This window comes from Cryptococcus neoformans (assembly GCF_000091045.1).
Source record: "Cryptococcus neoformans var. neoformans JEC21 chromosome 14 sequence".
NCBI classification, from domain to species: Eukaryota; Fungi; Basidiomycota; class Tremellomycetes; order Tremellales; family Cryptococcaceae; genus Cryptococcus; species Cryptococcus deneoformans.
The window spans coordinates 424,561-445,911 of record NC_006683.1 but is presented as its reverse complement, the minus strand read 5'-3'; the positions used below and the strand labels follow the sequence as shown (position 1 = coordinate 445,911).

Here is a 21,351-nt window from a genome sequence, read left to right as displayed (position 1 = left end):
CTCGACGCGCAGGTGGAGGAGGGCACTGACGCGACGTATTACGTAAAGACTGAACCTTAAAACGCATGTCTACGCGATCCCCCCATGTGTCCGGAATGCGTCCAAGGACGATCTGCTCTCCCTTTCTCTCTTCTTGTCAACTTGTACTCATCCTGCAGCCATTGGGCAGTTCATAACCAAGGAGGGCAGAGGTCCAAAATGCCCAACTCCAGCAAACCTAGGTCACAGGCCTCGGCCGCAAAGCTCAACCCCCTCTGGTATACCTACGCCTGTGCCACTCTCGTCGCTGCCGTCGTTCTGGGAAACATTCTGCGTTGGGCGTTCCTTGGTAGGTTGTACTGAGGAACCATGGTACTATATGCTGATGATGTGCCAGAATTACCAGATTCATACCACTGCTCAGCCCTGTTGAATACCGGTAAATGGTTAGATCCTGGGACGTGGACAAATTGGCAACCCGAAGGTGTGTTGCTTGCTTCTTTTCATTTGCCATACCTTCTGACTTATATCTGTAGGCTGCTTCCAACTACCCCTATCAGCTCAATCATGGCAAAAATGCCTTGCATCACCCACCGTAAACACTCACCAAGCACTCCACTCCTCATATTACGACAAACGTACAGCCTTGTTTGTAGGGGACTCAACAGTCAGGCAGTTGTACTTTGCCGCTGCTCGAAAGGTCGGCAAGACGTCTAAAGCATGGGAATTGGAGGGCGAGAAACACACCGATAGGTCGTTACTTGTGAGCGACCCGTTAGGGGGCCCTTCGCTCGAACTTGAATTTTGGTGGTGAGTGGATGGACACATTAACCGCATGGGCGGTCTTGCTTATCATGCTCTAGGGACCCTTACCTTAACTCTTCAAAGACCATCGGACTTCTCTCAGGCCAAAGCTCTGTCCCCTCTTCGTTGCTCGTCATGGGCTCTGGTCTTTGGTACCTTCGCAACCCGTCATCAGGTGGCTTAGCCTCGTGGGGAGCTATGATCTACGACACTTTCGAGCTCGTCAAGAAGAATCAAGGCTCACCTCAAACGGCTTTGATCAACCCTTGGGACAATATGCTTCTCGGGCCTGGAATAACTCTGCCCGGCCTCTTGCCCAACCAACCTCCCAAATTTGTCGACCACTCTCGTGAGGTCGAGGCAAGGTCTCTCTTTTCCAGAGCATCGTCGATCAGCCATCGACCAACCGACTTTTCGATATCCGATGCCATTGTCTTTCTCCCTATTTCTACTCCTGTACGCGAGAAGCTTTCCCCATCTCGTGCAGAAACCATCTTCCACACCGATGTTGAAGCTATGAACGCCGATCTTTACGCCCGCCTCACTCATCCCGACCCACCACCAGTCGTGATCCCCTCAGTTCTCAATCAGCTACTGGTGGACGATGAGACCGAAGACGGCTTGCATTTCTCCGATAAGATTATGAACAAACAAGCAGAGCTGTTACTAAGTTGGAGGTGTAACGATGTCATGCGCCATGAAGGGGCAACGGGGACATGTTGCAAGAGGTACGACTGGGTGACCCCTATACAGGGCCTTATCTTAGCTGTTCTCATCCTTTGGGCTCCTCTCGGAACCTTCATTACCCCTCGCTTGCGTAAGTATATCCATTCCTTGTCATCACATCTCGCTTAACTGCCGCGTAGCACCCAATTCCCCTATCCTCGACTACCTTCCTGCCACCTCCATCGCTCCTGCCCTTAGCACCTTTGGTTTGGCTATGGGCTATCTCTTCCTCGCCGACAGGACCCATGTCTTTCAGAAGGAGCAAAAGGATTATGACGCCGTCATCTTCGGGATGATCACCTTGGCAGCCTTTGTGGCCGGACTTCTCACCATCAAGAACAGCGGAAAGGACCTGGGTTTTTTGAATAGGGACATTACCGATGAATGGAAGGGATGGATGCAAAGTGGGTAATTCTAAATGCATTTTGCGAAACCTGACGATTGGCAGTTGCAATCTTGATCTATCATTTCTTCGGAGCTTCCAAAATTTCTGGGATTTATAACCCTATCCGGGTCTTGGTTGCCTCCTATCTTTTCATGACTGGATGTGAGTAACGTATCATTCTGTCTGTTACAAGTTCTAACGTGGTCGCATAGATGGTCACTTCTTCTTTTGTAAGCCCCTCTAATAATGTTTCGAGTTCTTTCTGACGACCTGTAGATTACAAAAAAGCCGACTTTGGCTTTCAGCGAGTTGTCATGGTACTTGTTCGTCTCAACTTGCTCTCTGTAGTCCTTCCCTACACCATGAACACCGACTACGCCTTCTATTACTTCGCTCCTCTTGTCAGCTGGTGGTACCTCATCATTTATGCGACTATGGCTATCGGCTCCAAATACAACGATCGCCCAGCTTTCCTCTTGACCAAGCTTTTTACTTGTGCTGGACTGGTCACCCTTTTCATGCACTTTCCCTGGCTTATGGAGGATGTCTTCAAGGTTCTGAACACAGTCTTCAACATTCAGTGGTCAGCCAAAGAATGGTCTTTCCGAGTCACTCTCGACTTATTCATCGTCTGGGTTGGTATGCTCTGTGCTTATGGGTTCGTCAAATTCAACGAGCACCAAATCAGTGACCGACCTTGGTTCCCTGTCATGCGCACAGCAACTTTGGTCGGGAGCGTACTCGGCATGATCTGGTATTTCTGGTTTGAACTCCACTTGGCAAGCAAGTTTGTCTACAACGAATACCACGCTGTCGTCTGCATTGTACCCATCATGTCATTTGTCTTCCTTCGAAACGCATCTCCTGTCTTACGATCATCTACCAGCAAAATCTTTTGCTTTATCGGCCAATGTTCGCTCGAGACTTTTATTCTCCAGTTCCATGGCTGGTTAGCATCCGACACGAAAGCTATCCTACTCGCGGTCCCCAGTACGCAATGGCGGCCTGTGAACCTTGTGATTTCCACCATCTGCTTCATCTGGTTGAGTTACCGCGTCTCTGGCGCTACCGGCGAAATCACTGAATGGCTAGTGGGCAAAAAGAAGGCCTTACCCCTCCCCGCGACTTCCGCTAATTCAAGCACGAGTCCAGGCCGACAAGCCACCTCGCCGACGCTCACATCAGCAAGTGCTATGCAAGCCGTGGTAGTGGGTCCACAAGACGGGGCGAAAGGCGGTATTCCGGAGAGCATACCGATGATGAACCAGGCCGATAAAGATATTGGCGGACTAACCCCAATGGAGGACGAGACCTTGGAACGAAGGGATAGCTGGCCTACAGTGAGTTTTTCTTTTCTGAGTACGCGTTCTCATGGCTAACAGATCATTAGTGGATGGCATCGACCGCCGCTTCTTTGACAGGTCGAACAGTAGAAGGGTACGCCCCTCTGACTAGACGGTGGAAGGATCAGACAGTATTGAGTGTGATTCAGAACCTCGGAGACCTGATGAAAAAGCACAACTCGGTCAAGATTGCAGTTATTCTCTTGGGATTATGGGCGTTGAATTGGATATACTAGAAATTTATTATTTTTTCTTTACAGACGGATTTGATATACTTCATTAGATGGATATTATGGTAGTTTAACACTACATAAAAGACAGAATAACGCTCATATATTGTGCCGGAAGGATAATTGATGGAACCTTAGTACTCGCCAAACTCGACATCTGGCGGAATTAGCTTGAGGTCACGAATAGTTGACAGGAGATAACTCACGACCAGTCTGCATGGCGTGTTCTCTCGCACCTTTTTCTCCTCTCAGACCCTTCTTGCATATCGCACACCTGAGATCAAAGTTTGCAGTGTCGGTATAATAATGCCTAGCTCGAAGTTGTGAGACGAGCTTGTCCGCAGTAGTAAGAATGATTTGATCAGTTACAGGGAATATTGTGGTGTGGAAAGAAGCTGGGGAAACAGGGAGAGGTGATAGACTGATGGCGTCGTAGTCTGTGGAGGGTTAAAAAATCAGAGATGGCAAGGCGACTAAGGTCAATTAGGACTCACGAATACCAGAGTAGACGAGAATGCAACTAAATGAGCAGATCGCCATGAGCCACCAGAACGGACCCCAAGTTACACGAACGTACCGTGTGTCATATTCATCTTGGCCGAATCTATCGCAACGCCCTGTTGCTACGTCAAACGAGGCAATTTCAGTCTTGTAGCTGTGGTTTTTGGTAAGCAAAGTCTGATATGTAATGGTTTTTTTGATTTACTGTTTGGCAAATATTGAGAGTTCTGAACAACGTCAACAATGCCATGCATGAGATCTGTACAGGAAATGTATAGAAACATACCGATAGCTCCTCCCCATGTCTGCGGCTTTTGGATCCGCTTCACATACTGATCGATCGGTTGGCTTACATCCACATTAGCTCAAAGTTATCCTGACTTATACGATCCCGATCACTTACCCAAGCATAACCTCGGAGTATGTAAAAGGGTCATCCTTAATGGCGTTGGCCACCACCATACGCAGCCTCTGAGCTGCCTCGATACCGCCCTCAAATACAATACCAATAGCACTGAAAAGACAAGAGTTGTCATCCGGTACAACCCTCAGCTGCAGGTATCCAGCGTCTCTGCCCGGTACGGCAACGCTCTCGCCGCTTTCTACACCTTCGCCTTGAGAAGCATTCGACACTAAGGGGGCAGCAAGAACTGGTGACGCATTGGTAGGCCTTGAAGCAGCAGGAGCTGAGCTAGTAGTTGTTGAAGGTTGGGCAACAACTGGTACCTTCTTTGAAGGGCCACCCGATGGTATAGAGCTGACAATAAGCTGCTCTCCCTTGCCAATGGGGATGGAAGACAACGGCCCCGCCGTTGATGGAAGTGGCTTGGGTGGATAACCATACTTAACTACAGGGTAATAATAAGGATAAAAGTTGCAATTTCGGAAGTCACTGCTTACTATCCTGCTCATCCGGAGGTATCTCAGTGCTAGAGAAGATCAGCACTTTGAGATCCTCTACTGTGGTAGTTTCTGGGTCTAAATCAAGGGTTGAGACCCCTTGAGGAGCTCTTAACCGTATGTATAGAATCTATAGTTAGTATATACAGTTTGATTCTCTGGAACTCCACTCATCTTAACGGTCATCGATATAGTCTTTTAACTTGAGGTGGGGTCGGATTGTGGCGCTCTTTCGTTTTGAGGATGAATGAACGAGACTTCAGTGCTACTCTTCTTCTTGCAGCGGAATTGATGATGCTGGGCAACTATTTCAAGATTATAGGTAGTAGCTTGTTACTAAAGTCAAATGCGGCTGGTAAATGAATCCATGAACTGCTGCTGATCAGCATTTGTCACCGACCGACCCAATCCTTGCTCTGCTCGACACGAAAGCGGATGTTGACAGAGCCAGGCACACCTCTTACACGTCATCATTTCTGTATTAGTAGATCCCTACTAATAATAATTCCTTAAGATTCAAACTAATAGTAGGGCAGAACGCTTGTCGTGCTTGTTGTGTTACGTTGAGCCCTACGTAACATGACTAACAGGGAGGTGTCGCCTATCTCAGCTCACAGAATTCATACTAGAGTGTCGACAACGATGCTTGATAGTTTACGAGGCCTTGTCTGATAACAGCACGCAGCACACAATGCGTATGATCATCTGCTGTTGCGTGATGACCTTCGTTGTTGCGACGAGGGCTTGAAACAAACTATTATTATGATTTGACTAATGGGTGACTGACGACGCTGGCAACAGGAGGAGGAACTTCATAAGTCATCCGGCTTGCCGACGATGGACAGTCCCTTCATGACCGCATCACATTACGTAGCTATGGTACCTTGGTGTACACGACGATATTTATCGATTACTACAGAATGTCTGTTGCGAATTATAAAGCCAATTTTAAGGACAGTCTCACATGGTGGCCAGCTATCTTGGCTGAGAAAAAGTTGCTGCGAGGACATAATAAATTGCCATGAAACAACAAGTGATAGAGAAGGAGGAGGATAATGCCATACGAAGTTAGTTCGCCTGCAACTCAAAGTCGAATGGTCATTTTGTCACACTTGACTGACTAATGAGAGCGGTATTATGGGAGGGTCGAGTAATGGATATTGGATGAGTCAGAACATAAACAGTTGTTCCATCCAACCTTCCAATTGCTTTTCAACCCTGGTGCATAATAAGCATTTCGGACTTCGGACTCGTCGCTTAAAATTGTGTATGGTTGCTGCAGATGGCGAAAGCGGAAAAAAAACCTGGAATGGGGGATGCGTTGTAAGCGTACTTGCAGCCCTGATTTAAGGGCAAAATGATGTCAGTCGGCCAATAAAATTACATGTTTCATGCGAGTTAAATGGGGGTAACTTTAAGGAAGGAAGCCACAGCAGTGAGTGGTTGAACATTTCCGGCGGTGGCGGCAAGGAAGGAGCAAGAAGGAGTAAGAATTCTGTGGGCTGGCAGTCGTTGGTGGGCCCTGTGTTTGCAGACGATCAATCTTTCGTCCTTCTCCTTCCTTCCTTCCTACTGTAACACACACCTGCCACCCGCTATCGTCTCTTTCATCCATAAACATACAACTCCAGCCCATATATATCACGAACTGCACAGGAGCTTGGCTCCACTCGATCAACAAACCACCGTCAAAGCTGTCAGCCTTTTATCAGCCAACGCATCCATCATGGGCGAGCCTCCGGACGGATCCAGCAGTTACAATGTTCCCTCGTCGGTAGCTATGTCTGCTAGCTCCCAGCTGCCACCGCATGGTTCACCCAGCTCTTCAAGCGAAACACTTTTAACCTCCTCATCTCGGTCTTCGTCCTCTTCAGGTCCGAATCTTACGACGCCTGAACTCCAGCCACACGACCACCAACTCCCACCCGTCTTCCACTCCCACAGCCCAAACACTTCTCCTTCTGGGTCTACGACAAGCACAGCGCATTCAAAGGGGGAAAGCACTCCTCGAGCAGAGATCAGTGCTCCGGTGTGGCCCTTGTCTACAGCGTCCGACATTACCGACGTCTATGAGGAACCATCAACAATGACTGGTATCGGACCCAGTTTTAACGAGCAGCCACCAACTGTATCTCGCTCTTCATCACTCAAACGAGGGAATAGTTGGAGGAAAAAGCATGCCAGGTGAGTAATTGATCGTCATGTTCTTTGCATTTCAACTCGATTCTTCCTTCGTATTGCACTTGTAGCCATCCGGGTGACTACATGCCCATGGAGTGATATGTGCCGCTTTGACGGTCGTTGTTGAAGAATGTCAAGTGTCAATGATGGCTTCCCATCAGGCCACTGCTCCACTTTGGAATATTTTTGGCGTCCGTCTTTGATCTACGAGATTCCAACCTATCGCTTCTTTAGTCAGCGGATGGTGGTGCATGGTGCAAGAGTCTTCGTATGAGTCACTGCATATTTGACTAAACCAAACCTTTGTGCTTGACGATCAATTGATGTATTGTTTGTGTATGGTATCGCTGACTCATGGCTCCTCAACTACGCAGTCTCGATACTCCTCCAACTGCCCCCCGTCATGACCCTTCTTTTCCAAGCTTTACTTCTCTGAGCCAGATTCCACCTCTATCTCAACCACCCCAATCTGATATTAGTTCGCCCGTGATCGGACCACCAGCAACTCAGGCCCCATCTACAGCAGTCGCATATGCAGAAGCTAGGCGCTTTTCGAGAGGTTCTCAGGCCTCTACATCTAGCCAGGACAAATGGACTCGAGCTCATTCTCCCTCTTCTGGATGTCAGATATCTGCACCTATCTCACCTCCCGTGGGCTACCCTCTTTCATTTTACTCTAGCGGGAGGCGAAACTCCTCGTCCTCCGGTCTTGCACCCCCTGCCTCGTCTGCTGCAAGCACGGCCTCGTCATCCTCCGGCAGAAGCTCTGGTCGGAATATTTCTACGCCACCCCAAGCGCCGAGATGGGCTCAGCCACCTGCTGTTACCAACTCGTACTCTGGTAGAGCACTTTCCTTCGGTTCTGGTCAAAGTCGCCCAGATATCAACGTGGATGATTTTGATCCGGAGCTGCTTGAAGGTGCCGAGGATGAGTGGATTGAGATGATCAAGGGCTCGGAAGGGAGGATTGCCATTAAGAGTACGCCAAGTGTGTATGATATAATGGTTTGGCTCCCAGGCTTTTCGTAAGTTGGTATACACTTATGCCAGCAACGATTGCTGACTACGTCTCACAGGATCGACAACATCACCATTGCCACTCGAGGACATCGAACAGTTCATATTGTGGCAGATCAATGGGATGAAGGCGGTATGTTGTTAACCACAGCTGCAATCGAGTCAAAATGCTTATTTTGGGGTTGTACAGATCACGCTCAGTGGGACATCAAATTGGGTGAAGATGCCAATCTGAAATCTGTCAACGCCAAATTCACGGGCAAGGAGTTACGTGTGACGGGTAAGTTCCTAGATCTTGTCGTCCATTAGAAGTTAGTCACTGATTCCATTAACAGTCGCCAGACAACTTCCTGAGTGGCAGATAGCCCGTAATTTGCGACTGTCAAATGCCGCAACCAAGCGTCCAAATCCTTGTAGCGGTCCAAGTATCACTGCTACCAACATCAATCCTCTTGAACGCGCTACTGCAGCACGCAGTCGAGTTTAGCGTACTGTACCCAAAGTTTCTCCGCGACAATATATAATCACAACTCCCTATAATGCGCCTCGAATATTTCCTGCATGTGCCATTACGACTTCTCGCCTCTGCTGTCCATCAGCTGGGCGCATGTTACCCCCGCATTTCGATCTCATTGTACATAGATTGATCGGAATCATTCTTCCTTATATTTCGGCCGTCTATCATAGCTGAAGTTTTGGAAGCCTGTAGCATCATCATACCATATTAATTTTTCCTCCCGAGCTTCATTTTTTATACTCTCCTTCTCTGTGACCGACTTGTTTCACGGACAGCTTTTCAGTATTTTTTTTTTTTGTGATCAAGGCGATACATAGCTGTCATCTACAAAAGATACGAGAGCAGTACGCGGGCAAGGAGAATGCATCTCCATCGAAAGAATAACAAGCAAGTGCATAAGGTGTCCATACGTGACTGCGTTTTAAGTAATACTTCTTGTTGTCATGTGGTATTCCTTGCTTGATGGAGAGAGTATATTCTTTTACAATTGTTTTGGCTTCAACTTATGACCAGTTTGATTGTTCTTAATCGCCCGTTAGTTATCTCGTCACTTGTCAGATATGTCAGTTGTTAACTCATAGAACTGCCCAAAAGTAGTTGACCTACTGCTATTTGGGTAGATCATGTTCGTTTAACTGTCGATTTTAACAACGTTATCCTGATTTGGTTCGTGGGATCCATAATGGCCTCTTTTACGAGCGATTCAATGCTAAGCAGTATTCTGCGACTTCCCTTTAGTGAGTATCTAACATATAACAAGCCTCTCTGGTAAGTAAGTGTGTTCTAAAAACGGCTTCCTGGAAGTGCCAACGATTCGCTTTTGATCATAGTAATTACACATACATGCCTAACTTATCTGCAAAGTTCTCATTCATCTATAAATCTTCCAGTGCTGAGATGTAGAGGACTAAACAATCGTAAGTATAAGTCGCATATCATGTCATCGACGAGAGGTATCTCCCATCGAACAATACTTACCGTTGTTACCTCGCAAGAAACAATCACCGTAAGCGGCAGTCTTCACCTCTCCCGCCCACTCCTCCGCTTGCTCAAGGGCGACGTTCATGTAACCATCTAAACATGTTAAAAGACCTAATCGATCACATGTCAGCATTACTTCACGGAAGAAACGTCAAACAGCACAAGCTCACCGGTGTAATCCACCCCGCTTCCTATTCTAACCTTAACGCGCTTGCCAACAATGTTTCGAAGGAATTCCGAAGGGGATCCGGAGACGGGTTGGGGTTCACCTTGGGGTTCTGGGGAGCTCATCCTGGGTTGTGTCGGATTATAGAAACTTGCTCGTCAGGTCCGATTTGAATGTCTTCGATGCAGTATGAAGATGCGAGAGAAAGACTATTCAATGAAGGCGCGAATACCAATATAGGCGTGAAAAGATGGGACGGACTATAGGCACGGAAGTTTTCGGAGTCGCCCGAGGGAATGTTTCGCCCATCTCCTATCAGATGAGACCCGATTACTCCGTCGACATCCACTTCTCAGCCATCTCGAATTATCGCAAAAATTATGAAGGCTCCAGCCGAAAAGCAGTTCAAGGCAAAAAATTACGGCCCCTACGAAGCCACCTCACCAAAGTCTTTGAAACCTCCATCGCTCCCCCACAAACCGAAGTCGAACAGCTCGAGGCCATCACAGCCGCCCACACCCACAGACACGACCACGGATGCTTCCGGGCAATCCACGTACAAGGTTGCCAGAGCAATTTCCAGTTGTACTCGATGTAGATCACGAAAGCAAAAATGTGATGGTAAGCTTCCAGCATGTAGTGCATGCGAGAGAGCCAAAGTGGAATGTATCGGCTTTGACGCGATAAGCAAAACAAACATCTCAAGAAAGTGGGTTATAACTTTTATATGGGTTGTATCCAAGGATGAACTGGAACTGACATCCTAGAATAGCTATCTGCATCAGCTTGAACAAGAAGTCGCCTCCTTACGTGCCCAAGTCGCTGCTCTCACTTCAAACGATCCCATTGGTCGCACGAAAAAAGGAATTGCTGCCAGTGCCTCTCAGGCGCTTTCGGCCTATCGCTCTGACTTCCCTATTGATCCATCCCTCCCCGATGATCGATCCCCACACTCTTCATATGACTCTTCCATCCCTGTTGGATCCTCGTCCTATTCTTCTCAACATCAACGACGACTTTCGGATTTCCCCTTTTCATCCACCCCCGCAAACGACTCACCCCGGTCGACTCTTGCTCATGCGTCTACGTCAAGGCCGCATCCTACAGGTCAAGCTGCGAGTCTTCATGCAACATCCCTTACTAGACTGGTACATGATGCTGCGCTCAGAACGGGCCATGCAACCAACGGAGGCGGGTCGTTAAACCCATCTGGTTCCAACGCCTCAAGTAGTGATCGTGGGTCTGTCCATGGTGGAGTCGATTCGCCCATTTTAGGGATTGATCGTGAAGAGCCTCGTACCTCGCCTGACATGGCGTTTACGCCTCTTTCTGGCCATAAGCGTCACCCGAGTGCATCACCTCTTGCTGCTTCTGCTACGCTTTCAGTGTCGAGTGGCGGCAGACCCAAACGCAAAATGACCATTCCACCTTTGCCGCCTCAGCCAGCTGTCGAAAGGCTTGTTGCAGCCTATGTCGATTTTGTCGGTGTTACGGGGCCTATCATCCATATTCCGACTTTGGGCAAGCAGTTGGTGAAGATTCGTGAAGGAACGGATGTGGAGGAAGGCGACATCTTTGTTGTAATGATGGTGCTCGGTGAGTCTTTGTGAGGCTTCACACGACTGAAGATTCCTTCTCACAAATATTAGCGTTGAGTACTATGGCTTCTTCGAGGTTTGTCGACCCGCCAGAAGAATTGCGAGCATGTTCCGAGGCTTTCCACGCTGAAGCATTGAAACACCTTGATGCTGTCTTCGAGGAACAAAGTTATGGTATGTTCTCGTCTTATGATCTCTCTTCTCCCATCTAATATCACTTTGCAGTCAGTCTCCAAGCTATTCTCCTTCTAGTGTGGTATTCCCTTCTCAATCCCGATAAAGGCTCCATTTGGTTCCTTGTCGGCCTTGCCACTCGAGCATGTGTCGATCTCGGATACCACAACGAACATAATGTTCAGGTCGATCAGCTCGACGCGCTTGAACTGGATATGCGACGAAGGCTGTTTTGGTGTACATACAAAATGGACCGGCTGTTGTCACAGTCTTTGGGGAGACCGCCTAGCATCCCCGATGGTTTCATCAATGTCCCTGTAAGTTACCTTGCGAGCGATCGTTGAGGGGATACAGCTAACCATGGTCCAAGCTTCCATCCAATCTTCACGATATCGACATCCACGCTGGGCATTACGGCGCGCTCATTGGCGAACCATGTTCCTACAAAGCTGTTTTCCTCCATACCACCAAGCTTCGTCAGCTCCAGTCTGAAATTCTTTTCAACACTTACGGTGTGCATGGGTCAACTGGAATATTACCGTCGGATGAATGGTTTGATGATTGTTACGGCAGGCTGAAACATTGGCTCAAGACTGCTCCGGAGCCAAGAGGAACTGTTTCGACAGAAGGGTTTGAGCTCTCGTTCCACAGTAAGTGATTAATGGCAAGCGCACGATTCTATTCACTAACGTGAGCAGACTCATGCTTGTTATTATTCCGCCCTTCGCCTGGATGTCCTCGACCAGGAAGAAAAGCCCTCGCGACGGTACTCACGAGCTCGGGATATATCATCCGGATCTATAGGAGAATGCAGCTGAATAATCGAATCAGTTGGCTCTGGATGACCGTAAGTAACTCTCGAAAGACGCTATCTAAAAGTGCACCGCTGACATGGAGCAGAGTCACTTTTCATTCATGGCAGGGTTGTCGTTCCTGTACGCTTATTTCAATTTATACAGTATGGGTGGAGGGCATGATGTGCCTTCGATTGATGACGCGATGATGGATATTGAATCGTGTCTCGGCGTGCTCGAGTTCCTTGCTCGTAAGTTTTACATCGACAACGAGTCTGCTTCCAAACTCATGTATCTCATAGCTCGAGTGCCCTCGGCAGCTGCATGCCACGACACTATGCGTACTTTGTCTCAGGCGATCTTCAAACAGCTCTCCGATCTTGATCCCCCTCATACTACAGTCTCGTCATCCCCCAACCGCCGTTCCTTGCTTCGTGGTGCGCCAATCTCCTCATCTCGAGAAGACCCTCTTCCAAACGTTTTCCCTGCGCCTTTGCCTGCTGTGGCTCTACCGTACGAGCTTTCGTTACTCGACAACTTGTTCCGAAACCCCATGGCCTCGCATAACAAGGCGTCCGACTATACCAGTAACAAGTTGTGCGGCAAGCGCAAGGCCGAAGCTGGGGGGTATCACCACTCTACACCCTCAAGTATGCCCTCAAGGGCATTCCACTTGGCTGGCGAGTATCCTGCATCGCAGTCAGTTTCTGGCCATGGGAATGGGCCTACTGCAGATCCTAGTACTGTGATGGGTACGTTTGGTATGGCCGCTCACCTGAATTTGCATCCGGAAAGCAACTTGTCCGTATTCCCGCCTTCTAGCGGTCCAAATTTGTCGACGTTGGCCAACACAGCTGCTGCCGCTGCCGCGGGTTCATTCGCACCAGCTGGGGAAGGATCTAATGGAGCCATGCTGAATGTGGATAATGAACAGAATGGGTTTGATATATTTAGCTTTTTGATGGACGATGAGGGAGGATTGGGAACGAATGGGTTTTCTTTGGATGTGCCTGCGGATTTCTCCTTGTGGGGCTAGGCTGGAACTGGGCTGCGGATAAGAATCATGTATAGGTGTATCAATGTATTAGTAGTAATTATAGACGTGTTCTTGATTTTGGGATTTTGTAATCATGGATGGAGTTGTCTCTCTCTTCATATCATTCGTTGTCTGCATGTCTTGTTCGCTATCCCAATAAGGTTTAAGGACGACAGGGTCGGAAACCGGAAGTGGGATGGTGGGAAGCCCAAGATGAGAAGAATTTGTTTACATGCCACGTGGATTGTGCCTGAATGCCGGTCTTACGGGGGACGCGTGAAGATCAGCGCAGGAAGGAAGAAAGAAGCGCGCACAGCCAGAAATCCTCTTCCAAGATCCCATTGTCTCATCGTGCCACATTCTTTTCCCATATTTGCATTCATTCATTCATTAGTCCTCCTCCTCCTCCCACACACTTCCGACCAACACATCAATCCTATCACCATGAGAGGCGAACACTGTGTAGCGGGCGCAACTATCCTCTCAGTCATCTCGGTCATCCTCCTCATCTTCGCCCACATTGGTCAGGTCAGCTCCGGTGCTTTGGTCAGGTCCATCTACATGGCCGAGGTCAACGTCGCTGCGTAAGTCGGTTGAATGTTCATGACCGTAATGTTCATGACTATAATGTTCATGACTGTAACCTTGACCAAATCTTCTGGTGGTTACACCTGCCAAGGCCATAGTTCGACGCGTCAGGATGCTAATGGTGGGGTTTCGATCTTTTTAGCTATGGAAACGGTTTCCAAGGCGGCACAAACACCAGTGCAAGCGGCCTGTACGATACCAACAACACAGACCATATGGGAGCTTTCAAGGGTCTCAGGCAGTATTACCGCTACGGCATGTACAGTGCGTCCTTGTCGATTCTTTTTTTTAATCTCATTTCTAGCTAACTGACCTGAAATTTATTCAGACGCTTGTGGCTACCAGAAGGATGGCTCGGGGGTTTGCAATTCTTCCACTTTTGCTTACCCTATGGAGCCTCTTGCTGGTATGATTGGTGATGTTCCATCCAAGTTTAGGATTCAGACTGTGAACATCATTCCTTCCTCGACCTTTAAGGACAACTCTTATAACCATGGGATGAGTAAAGCAGGAAGTGGCTTGATCTTTGTGAGTGTCGGATCCGTTGTCCATGGAACTGTCTTCTAGGAGCGGTGGCTGGAGAGCGGGCTGTGCCAATAGAGTTACGAGCCGTGGTTCGGAAACGCGTTGATAGGGGTGCTGTGCATGCGTTTCAGGAGATGCAGTTAGGTCAACACAGTTGATGGGCTAACACAAATATGTACAGGTCGGCTCTTGCGCTGCAGCCCTCGCTCTCATCTTTGGTGTTATCAAGCTCCGACTTACATTCTTCATCGCCTCCATATGCGCTGGTGTCGGTGCCTTCTTGCTCATGTTGTGAGTTTTCTTGATATTACTTTCTACATTCATCCCACCCTAATTCGAATGATCAGGGGTGCCGCCCTCTGGACAGCGGTCATTGCCAAGGATGCGTGGTTGGGTAATGTAAAGGTCCAACATGGCTATAAGCTCGGAATTTATGTCACTGCAGGCCCGTCCATCTGTATGTTCTTTCTATCTTGCTTGTTCGCGGTACGGGCGTGCTAACTCGAGATAAAAAAGATCTTGTATGGGTAGCATTCGCTCTCACATCCCTTTCTTGCTTACCATACGTCATCGCCTGCTGCACCTACCGCAAGTAATCGTATCAAATCTCCTCAAATCTCCCGGCTACCCATTATTTTTTGGTTTTCTCGTCTTTTCGCTCATTCCGGCACTCTCTCATTCACTTTATCAAGACGTCCCATTTCTTCTGTACCTTCCACTGTTACACCATACCGTTCAAGACTTGTCACTGTGTACAATCCCTCATCTCCTGCTCACATCCATTTTCTATCCCAAAAACGCTCGCAACCTCCTTTCTGCCTATAGACTTTTGAGAGAAAAACAAAATCCGCATTTGTACGGCTGTTCCCCTTCATGTGTTTCATGGAACGAACATTTTTTGCCTTTTTTTTTCTGGCCTTGTAGAGCTGTGTGGCATGCAATGTGTCTCTATTTCTCTGGCCTTGAAATGCTAGGATAGGTATACGCATGGCAGAATTGCCTGTAACTTGTGAATGAATAAAAAAACGCTCAGCCGACAGTGAACGCGCCGCACTTTTCCATCGGCAAACCATGTCGGTCGGTCGAATCCGTGACCTTTGCTCCGTCGGCCCACGCTTGTTACGTCAATTATACAACCAACTCTTTTCTCCACAAGTTCAGAATATCTTTTCACAACATTCTCTCCCCAGCTCAACATGTCCTCCGACCGCCCCAACGAGTCCGAACCACTCCTCCCTCTCCCGAACACGACCCCGACCCCATCCCGACTTGCGAGGCGGTACATCACCTCTCCTGATACACATACCGCCCCTCTCTCCTCTCTTTCTCCCGGTTCTAGCGGCACGGGTCCAGGACAGAAACCATTCGGCGGGAATGCAAATGGAGATCTAGACGACGGCAGCGACGACGACGACGATGAAGAGGAGGAAGAGGGTGGGAGCCAGCCAAGAGGGAAGCTGGATAAAGGGAAAGGCCGAGCCATCGACCCGGACGCTTACCCATCTTCATCCGACTCCAAGAACCGCGATCTACCTAGTAGTTCCCATCCCCAACCCCAACTCGACGGAGACAGAAATAGAAACAGACAGATCACCATCATCTTCTCCAACACACCTCGTCCCAACCTTCCCCTCTCAATCACCCCCACCACATCCATCTCCCAACTCAAATCCCACATCCGCTCGTCCCTCCCTGACGAACTCGAGGGGCGAAACCTACGCTTAATCCATTCGGGACGGATGTTGAGCGACGGAGTGAGGATAGTGCCTTGGGTAGAGGCTATGGAGGAACGTGTAAGGCGACAGGCGGAAGGGGCGGTGGAAGGGGTAGTGAGAGAGGTGAAGGGGCATCGTGGTGGGTTGGAGGATGGAGAAAGAGGAGGAAAAGGGGGGAAGGAGATGATTTGGATTCATTGTATCGTTGGTGGGAAAGAAGAGGCTATCAAGGCCGAGGTTTCAGAGGCTGCAGTACGTTCTTTGGCTCATTATCTTCTTGCATCTGTGTCGACGAGTTTGTATATAAACTGACGTCTGCGTGTGTGTGACTGTCTTCTTGTTTTTCTAGCCGACAATGCCTAGACGGAGAGGATTCGATGTGCTGCTCGATTCTGGATTCTCTGCCGATGATGTTGCGCATATGCGACGTCAATTCTACGAGGGTCGAGGGGAGGAAGTACCCGATGAAGTTGGTACGGGCGATCTCAGTCAGTCTTTTCGCTTTTTTTTTCCAACACCAAGCCCCCAAGATGAAATACATGAGCTGATCATGTGGGATGAACAGATGATGAACACGCGAGAGCCCTGGAAGAACAGTGGATAGAAGGTGATCTCTCTGCTGATACAGCCACCAGTATGTCACATTTCCCATCTAGATAATTTATTAAATTGACTAACTTGGCCTATCCCCCTTGGCGTGAATGTAGCTTCAGCAGAAGGAGTTTACATGTCCATCCTCCATGGTTTACTTGTAGGGTTCTTATTTCCGTTAATGGGGTGGTTCTTCATTCGAGAATCGTTACCTAATTTCTTCGATGCCGAGGCGGAAGCGCAAGCAGAGTTGGCTGGTGGTGGATATGGCGGTGATGGTGGCGGCGATGGCGGCGGTGACGGTGGAGGACAGGGTGGGCTCAGAGTGGGGACGGAGCGGAATGGGCTGATAGGTGGGAGGAATAGTACAAGAGGGGGAAATCTGCGACAAGGCGAGCAAACCCGAGATCAGGATCGACGGGAGGATCAATCGAACGGGAGGTCGCAGGCTGCTTCCACTCCCAACCTAAACGCCAACGCCAACGCCAACGCCAACGCCAACGCCAATGCCAACGATGAACTTGGTCGACAAGTGAGCGCGAGGGTAGCTGCCAACTTTGCCGTAGGCGGGATGACCGTTCCAACATTGATTTTCGGGAAGAGAATGCAGGTGAGTCCCATCTCTCGACTTTTGGAACAAAGAAAAAAGGTTATGTGTATCTGATGGAAAACAATTGGGTGTTTTAAACTGCATTGTCGCTTGTAGATGGGCATGTTGTTTGGGACTTTACTCAACCTTGCTTTTGGGGCGATAAGTATGCTGTATTAAGAAGAAGAGGATCTTGATGTACCAAGTTTAGTTAGTGCCACTGTGATGATATAGTTGGTTGTAATTGTACTCGTAGACCAATGTTGTCAGATCATCAGGTTAGATTAGATCAGACCAGACAAGCTGGAATAGAGCAGGGCAAGGCGAAATATACTTGACATATCAAACATCCAAGGACCATGACCCTCGAGGCCATTACGGTAGTTCTCGACACACAAGATATAAAGAGAGATAGGGTAAAGAAAAGGAGATCATAGTGGGATTAAGAGGGGAAAAAAAAGGCAATTATAGTATAACGCCAGAGTAAGGGTATCAAATAAGGTATAATAGTGAAAGGGTTCTCTTTCATTGAAACACTAGTCAAGGTTCCAAGTTTGATTCGTCTCAATACAGTTTGGTTGAAAAGGAATTCTAAACTCCCAAACGGTCACGTAAAGAAAAATCAGCGAAAAGTAAAGATTGCAAATTTATCGTCCGTGGATTTTAAGAAGAATGCAGAGAGAGAGAAAAGACCCTTAGAGAACGAGGTAGCTGGCCGCGCCGATAAGGGCGAGAGCCAAAGTCGCGGGGGCAGCCTGGTGGAAGGCGGCAGAGGTGGAAGAGCCGGAAGAGGACGATGCGGATGCGGAGTGGGTGGAGGATTCGGTGTTGGATGCAGCAAATCCAGATCCAGATGTAGAGACGTCGCCTACGGTAGCCTTTTGATCACCCATCTTGTTAGTCGCGCAGCTTTACAAAGAGACAAGGAACGAGACTCACGGTGGAAGACGCCGAGGCAATGACGGAAGAAGAGGACGAGTTGGTGGCGTCGATAGCGGCCAAAACGGTAGCGTTGAAAGTGCCGGTCATGGACTGGATGTAGAACATGGCGGAGAAGGCTTCGTAGGGGTACTGGGGATTCTCCTCGTCCTTGAAGGCGAGGGAGGTGAATCGGACAAAGTAGTGCGAGTCTGATAATAAAGGCCACGTGGCGCGTCAATACTGCTCTTCGCCTCCCACCGCACGGACTCCCGGCGCATCAAGCGAGCAACCTTGCGGTGTATGCCTCGTTGGATTATGCAATGGATACCCCGATGACTATGAGAAGAAGAGGAAAAACCCACCATCCTGTCCGATGGACGGGTCGATGGTAGCGCTGATAGTGGATGCCTTGGACACGTCTACGCTAGCGGCGAGATTCTGGAGGAAGATTTGCTGGTTGGTGGATCCGGTGTAGATGTCGACGGAGCAGGGGCCGATGGAAGCGAGGGTAGGCGTGTTGCCGTCATCCTCTGTGGAGACAGTCAGCGTCTCGCAATCCTGCAGAGGGATGGGGAGGGCGTCAGGGGAGATGGTTGGATGCATGGCACAAGAGCGCGTAGACTCCTCGGGAGACAGTCACGATGAGACGACAGACTTACGCCATGCAACATTAAGGACCTGTCCACCGATGGCAGTGGTGCCGGCGACAGGGCTGGTGATGTAGATGCTGGCAGCGACGGTGTTGGCGGCAAGCGCGGCGGAGAGGAGGTAGGCGACGGTGTTCGTGAAGATCATTGTGGTGGTTGGCGGGGCGTTGGGTATGTGCAGTAACGGCGGCGGAGTAAAGACCGTGGGCGGTAAAGAGCGTGGGTGCGACTGTGGCCGGGTGGGTGACTACGAGAGAGCTATCGAGAACTTTTCCGGGACAAGATGACGATCACAAAGGATCCATCAACAGGTCCGTGCGACGCGCCCCCTGGCCATTGATTTCTGATCCGCGGGCGTAAACAATCAGCTCGGCTCCCCGCGTTCCTCCCTGTGCCTGTGTGCCTGCCGCCCGGGGTTATGGCATGTGGCACTGCGGACATCGCCGCCATTCGTTCGGCTGCTTGTTGCTACGACTCGACTCTGGGTGATTTCCGAAAAAAGGTGTATCTGCAGCTCTTTTCCCTGCAACTCTTGCTCCCACCATGTCCCACAGAGCTCTTTCTGCGCCTCTTCGCGCCCTCCGCGGTACCCGCTTACAACAAACAGCCACAAGATGCGCCTCTACAAAGACTCCCGCCCCTCCAAAACCCATTGACGACAGCACCAGCGCCCTCGACTGTATGTATCCGTCGTTCTGCTCCCAGACAAGCTGCTTCGGCTTACCTTTAACGCACAGACAAGCTCCACAAGCACGGCCGAAGACTGCCTCATCTCGTCACTCAGCACCCTAGGTCCCCCTCTGCTGAAGAGGCCGTCACCAACATTCTTTACAACACTCCCCCTCCCAGCACCGAGCCCTTCAAGCGGTCAGTCTATCGTTGCCTTTTGGCCAGTACTGTAAAGCCGTGTAAAGCTGACTAGAGTGTGGTTTAGACACCGATTGAACTGTCTTGTTCAGAATGAACCTGGTGTTCTTTCTCGCGTTTCCGGTATCCTTGCCGGTCGAGGTTTCAACATTGGTGCGCGCAGTTTCATCCCTCTCTCTTCTGAAATTCTCGGCTAACCCCCGGCCCTCCTCCCACTTTCCCAGACTCTCTCGTGGTCTGCCAAACCGAAATCCGAGACTTGTCCCGAATGTGCATCATCCTCAAGGGCCAGGACGGCGTCATCGAGCAAGCCCGTCGTCAACTCGAAGACCTCGTCCCCGTCTGGGCCGTGTTGGACTACACCAAGACATCCTGTGTCGAACGTGAACTGCTTCTTGCCAAGGTCTCCATCCTCGGCCCCGAGTTTGCCGAAGCTCAGCTGTCGGGCCCAATCCCCGACGCCTCGTTCGAGCACGCGGTCGAGAACCAGAGTCCGGAGAACCCTCCTTCCTTTGTCGCCCAGGGCGAGCCCCAGGGGGACGACAAGATTCAACGCGAACTCGCTCTCGCTCGCTCCTTTGAATCTGCCGCTCAACCCGCTCCCACCGGCGCGCTCTACCCCAACCGTTCGGCGGCAGGTCAAGACATGTCTGCAAGCGAGGCGTTGATCGCGAAGAACTTGCACCTGTCAGCTATCAAGACCCTTGCCGACCAGTTTGGCGGACGGGTGGTGGATGTGGCTGAGAATAGCTGTATCGTCGAGTTGACTGCCAAGAGCTCGAGGGTGGACTCGTTCTTGAGTTTGATGAGGCCGTTCGGTGTGCTCGAGGCGGCGCGGTCTGGTAAGTTTTTTATTTTTATGTTTCCCATGTGTTCGCTATACTGACTTGTACGGTGAACAGGTGTGATGGTTCTCCCCCGAACTCCCATCCCCAGGTACAGCGAGGAAGACGACTTGGCTGCTGAGAAGGAAGAAATTGACATTAGCTTGCTTCCTCCCGGATAGACAGACAGACAATCTTGCGATTAAAATAAATAAAAAAAAGTGTTCGGTTTTATTTGCATTGTACTATGTAAAAAAGAACTTCATTCAATCTGTGAAATCTGCGAATCCATACTTTTTCAGGTGTTGTTGGCTGCAAATGCACATTTTTGAGATGAAACAAGGCTGCATGTTTTTAACAATTTATGTCTATCTAAAGAACCGCGGCTACGAGCGGATACGTCTTTTCGTACACGGTGAAGATGATACCACCGCTCATCTATTCACATCACTCATCAGCACCCTGTAGCCCTTTTTCGTCTTGTTTTCTCCTTGAAAAAAAAAAAAAAAGACAAGGACTTACGACCAATCGACCCAATCGGGGAACAGTCCCCTTCCAAAACTTGAATACACCTTCCTCCTTGAAGATCCTAAAGGCGCAATGGAAGGCGTTGCGGTATTCTTGCTTGGCGTGGATGGATTGCATACGGGTTTTTACCACGCTGGTTATTTCATCATGTCGATATCAGCTATGCGGGGGTTTGCCTTGGGGGGGGGGGGGGGGGGGGGGGGATTTCTTGTAACGAAGGGAAA

The 21,351-nt window shown here is 49.4% G+C and overlaps 10 protein-coding genes across 10 annotated transcripts in view; 6 read left to right on the top strand and 4 right to left on the bottom strand.

Annotated features, from left to right (window-relative positions):
• Positions 1-107: 107 nt before the first annotated feature.
• Positions 108-3,548, top strand: CNN01530 (O-acetyltransferase). Its single transcript, XM_568628.2, has 9 exons — positions 108-328; positions 377-463; positions 516-789; positions 843-1,600; positions 1,650-1,913; positions 1,958-2,056; positions 2,107-2,124; positions 2,171-3,234; positions 3,285-3,548. Exons 1-9 carry the CDS (start codon positions 199-201, stop codon positions 3,471-3,473), a joined length of 2,883 nt encoding a protein of 960 aa, XP_568628.1. The 5' UTR covers positions 108-198; the 3' UTR covers positions 3,474-3,548.
• CNN01520 (conserved hypothetical protein) lies at positions 3,482-5,244 on the bottom strand. Its single transcript, XM_024658401.1, has 9 exons — positions 5,043-5,244; positions 4,869-4,989; positions 4,372-4,816; positions 4,255-4,316; positions 4,174-4,195; positions 4,045-4,122; positions 3,962-3,987; positions 3,674-3,904; positions 3,482-3,624 (listed from the first exon to the last, which is right to left on the bottom strand). The coding sequence occupies exons 1-9, from the start codon at positions 5,052-5,054 to the stop codon at positions 3,602-3,604; spliced, it is 1,020 nt and encodes a 339-aa protein (XP_024514070.1). The 5' UTR covers positions 5,055-5,244; the 3' UTR covers positions 3,482-3,601.
• Positions 5,245-6,338: 1,094 nt separating this feature from the next.
• On the top strand, positions 6,339-9,020 carry CNN01510 (hypothetical protein). Its single transcript, XM_568623.2, has 5 exons — positions 6,339-7,052; positions 7,424-8,074; positions 8,126-8,199; positions 8,257-8,346; positions 8,402-9,020. Exons 1-5 carry the CDS (start codon positions 6,595-6,597, stop codon positions 8,551-8,553), a joined length of 1,425 nt encoding a protein of 474 aa, XP_568623.1. The 5' UTR covers positions 6,339-6,594; the 3' UTR covers positions 8,554-9,020.
• Positions 9,021-9,391: 371 nt separating this feature from the next.
• Positions 9,392-9,938, bottom strand: CNN01500 (u6 snRNA-associated sm-like protein lsm6, putative). The gene is made up of 3 exons (XM_568621.2): positions 9,735-9,938; positions 9,562-9,675; positions 9,392-9,490 (listed from the first exon to the last, which is right to left on the bottom strand). Exons 1-3 carry the CDS (start codon positions 9,853-9,855, stop codon positions 9,459-9,461), a joined length of 267 nt encoding a protein of 88 aa, XP_568621.1. The 5' UTR covers positions 9,856-9,938; the 3' UTR covers positions 9,392-9,458.
• A 137-nt stretch (positions 9,939-10,075) lies between these two features.
• On the top strand, positions 10,076-13,438 carry CNN01490 (hypothetical protein). The gene is made up of 8 exons (XM_024658400.1): positions 10,076-10,439; positions 10,503-11,326; positions 11,380-11,502; positions 11,554-11,819; positions 11,873-12,152; positions 12,201-12,349; positions 12,403-12,547; positions 12,599-13,438. The coding sequence occupies exons 1-8, from the start codon at positions 10,111-10,113 to the stop codon at positions 13,330-13,332; spliced, it is 2,850 nt and encodes a 949-aa protein (XP_024514068.1). The 5' UTR covers positions 10,076-10,110; the 3' UTR covers positions 13,333-13,438.
• A 227-nt stretch (positions 13,439-13,665) lies between these two features.
• On the top strand, positions 13,666-15,389 carry CNN01480 (hypothetical protein). The gene is made up of 6 exons (XM_024658399.1): positions 13,666-13,916; positions 14,063-14,184; positions 14,249-14,448; positions 14,627-14,736; positions 14,793-14,902; positions 14,962-15,389. Exons 1-6 carry the CDS (start codon positions 13,777-13,779, stop codon positions 15,039-15,041), a joined length of 762 nt encoding a protein of 253 aa, XP_024514067.1. The 5' UTR covers positions 13,666-13,776; the 3' UTR covers positions 15,042-15,389.
• Positions 15,390-15,596: 207 nt separating this feature from the next.
• Positions 15,597-17,828, top strand: CNN01475 (hypothetical protein). Its single transcript, XM_024658894.1, has 5 exons — positions 15,597-16,412; positions 16,510-16,648; positions 16,726-16,794; positions 16,868-17,361; positions 17,458-17,828. Exons 1-5 carry the CDS (start codon positions 15,642-15,644, stop codon positions 17,518-17,520), a joined length of 1,536 nt encoding a protein of 511 aa, XP_024514707.1. The 5' UTR covers positions 15,597-15,641; the 3' UTR covers positions 17,521-17,828.
• CNN01470 (hypothetical protein) lies at positions 17,660-19,229 on the bottom strand. Its single transcript, XM_568615.2, has 4 exons — positions 18,921-19,229; positions 18,624-18,791; positions 18,280-18,470; positions 17,660-18,218 (listed from the first exon to the last, which is right to left on the bottom strand). Exons 1-4 carry the CDS (start codon positions 19,054-19,056, stop codon positions 18,036-18,038), a joined length of 678 nt encoding a protein of 225 aa, XP_568615.1. The 5' UTR covers positions 19,057-19,229; the 3' UTR covers positions 17,660-18,035.
• Positions 19,230-19,437: 208 nt separating this feature from the next.
• On the top strand, positions 19,438-20,962 carry CNN01460 (acetolactate synthase, putative). The gene is made up of 5 exons (XM_568613.2): positions 19,438-19,587; positions 19,646-19,775; positions 19,843-19,928; positions 20,000-20,617; positions 20,678-20,962. Exons 1-5 carry the CDS (start codon positions 19,452-19,454, stop codon positions 20,779-20,781), a joined length of 1,074 nt encoding a protein of 357 aa, XP_568613.1. The 5' UTR covers positions 19,438-19,451; the 3' UTR covers positions 20,782-20,962.
• CNN01450 (hypothetical protein) overlaps positions 20,931-21,351 on the bottom strand; it is a 1,762-nt gene continuing 1,341 nt past the window's right edge. The window contains exons 7-8 of the mRNA XM_024658398.1: positions 21,122-21,260; positions 20,931-21,037 (exon numbers count right to left, since the gene is read on the bottom strand). Coding sequence (XP_024514065.1) covers positions 20,972-21,037; positions 21,122-21,260 — 205 coding nt within the window. The 3' untranslated portion in view covers positions 20,931-20,971. The remainder of the gene's footprint in view (positions 21,038-21,121; positions 21,261-21,351) is intronic.

Coding starts and splice junctions, on each gene's coding strand:
- CNN01520 (XM_024658401.1), bottom strand. Junction 3,905..3,961: donor TCTCGTCTACTCTGGTATTC/GTGAGTCCTAAT, acceptor AACCCTCCACAG/ACTACGACGCCATCAGTCTA. Junction 3,625..3,673: donor ACACGCCATGCAGACTGGTC/GTGAGTTATCTC, acceptor TAATTCCGCCAG/ATGTCGAGTTTGGCGAGTAC.
- CNN01510 (XM_568623.2), top strand. CDS start 6,595: ATGGGCGAGCCTCCGGACGGATCCAGCAGTTACAATGTTCCCTCGTCG. Junction 7,053..7,423: donor TGGAGGAAAAAGCATGCCAG/GTGAGTAATTGA, acceptor TCAACTACGCAG/TCTCGATACTCCTCCAACTG. Junction 8,075..8,125: donor GTTTGGCTCCCAGGCTTTTC/GTAAGTTGGTAT, acceptor TACGTCTCACAG/GATCGACAACATCACCATTG.
- CNN01480 (XM_024658399.1), top strand. CDS start 13,777: ATGAGAGGCGAACACTGTGTAGCGGGCGCAACTATCCTCTCAGTCATC. Junction 14,185..14,248: donor TTACCGCTACGGCATGTACA/GTGCGTCCTTGT, acceptor AAATTTATTCAG/ACGCTTGTGGCTACCAGAAG. Junction 14,903..14,961: donor CACTGCAGGCCCGTCCATCT/GTATGTTCTTTC, acceptor GAGATAAAAAAG/ATCTTGTATGGGTAGCATTC.
- CNN01490 (XM_024658400.1), top strand. CDS start 10,111: ATGAAGGCTCCAGCCGAAAAGCAGTTCAAGGCAAAAAATTACGGCCCC. Junction 11,820..11,872: donor ATGGTTTCATCAATGTCCCT/GTAAGTTACCTT, acceptor CCATGGTCCAAG/CTTCCATCCAATCTTCACGA. Junction 12,350..12,402: donor TCAGTTGGCTCTGGATGACC/GTAAGTAACTCT, acceptor GACATGGAGCAG/AGTCACTTTTCATTCATGGC.
- CNN01460 (XM_568613.2), top strand. CDS start 19,452: ATGTCCCACAGAGCTCTTTCTGCGCCTCTTCGCGCCCTCCGCGGTACC. Junction 19,776..19,842: donor AGCACCGAGCCCTTCAAGCG/GTCAGTCTATCG, acceptor AGTGTGGTTTAG/ACACCGATTGAACTGTCTTG. Junction 19,929..19,999: donor CGGTCGAGGTTTCAACATTG/GTGCGCGCAGTT, acceptor CCACTTTCCCAG/ACTCTCTCGTGGTCTGCCAA.
- CNN01470 (XM_568615.2), bottom strand. CDS start 19,056: ATGATCTTCACGAACACCGTCGCCTACCTCCTCTCCGCCGCGCTTGCC. Junction 18,792..18,920: donor GGTCCTTAATGTTGCATGGC/GTAAGTCTGTCG, acceptor CTGTCTCCACAG/AGGATGACGGCAACACGCCT. Junction 18,219..18,279: donor TTGCCTCGGCGTCTTCCACC/GTGAGTCTCGTT, acceptor GGTGATCAAAAG/GCTACCGTAGGCGACGTCTC.
- CNN01475 (XM_024658894.1), top strand. CDS start 15,642: ATGTCCTCCGACCGCCCCAACGAGTCCGAACCACTCCTCCCTCTCCCG. Junction 16,795..16,867: donor CTCTGCTGATACAGCCACCA/GTATGTCACATT, acceptor GCGTGAATGTAG/CTTCAGCAGAAGGAGTTTAC. Junction 17,362..17,457: donor TTTTCGGGAAGAGAATGCAG/GTGAGTCCCATC, acceptor TGTCGCTTGTAG/ATGGGCATGTTGTTTGGGAC.
- CNN01530 (XM_568628.2), top strand. CDS start 199: ATGCCCAACTCCAGCAAACCTAGGTCACAGGCCTCGGCCGCAAAGCTC. Junction 790..842: donor CTCGAACTTGAATTTTGGTG/GTGAGTGGATGG, acceptor ATCATGCTCTAG/GGACCCTTACCTTAACTCTT. Junction 3,235..3,284: donor GAAGGGATAGCTGGCCTACA/GTGAGTTTTTCT, acceptor ACAGATCATTAG/TGGATGGCATCGACCGCCGC.
- CNN01500 (XM_568621.2), bottom strand. CDS start 9,855: ATGAGCTCCCCAGAACCCCAAGGTGAACCCCAACCCGTCTCCGGATCC. Junction 9,676..9,734: donor AAGCGGGGTGGATTACACCG/GTGAGCTTGTGC, acceptor GTGATCGATTAG/GTCTTTTAACATGTTTAGAT. Junction 9,491..9,561: donor TTTCTTGCGAGGTAACAACG/GTAAGTATTGTT, acceptor ACGATTGTTTAG/TCCTCTACATCTCAGCACTG.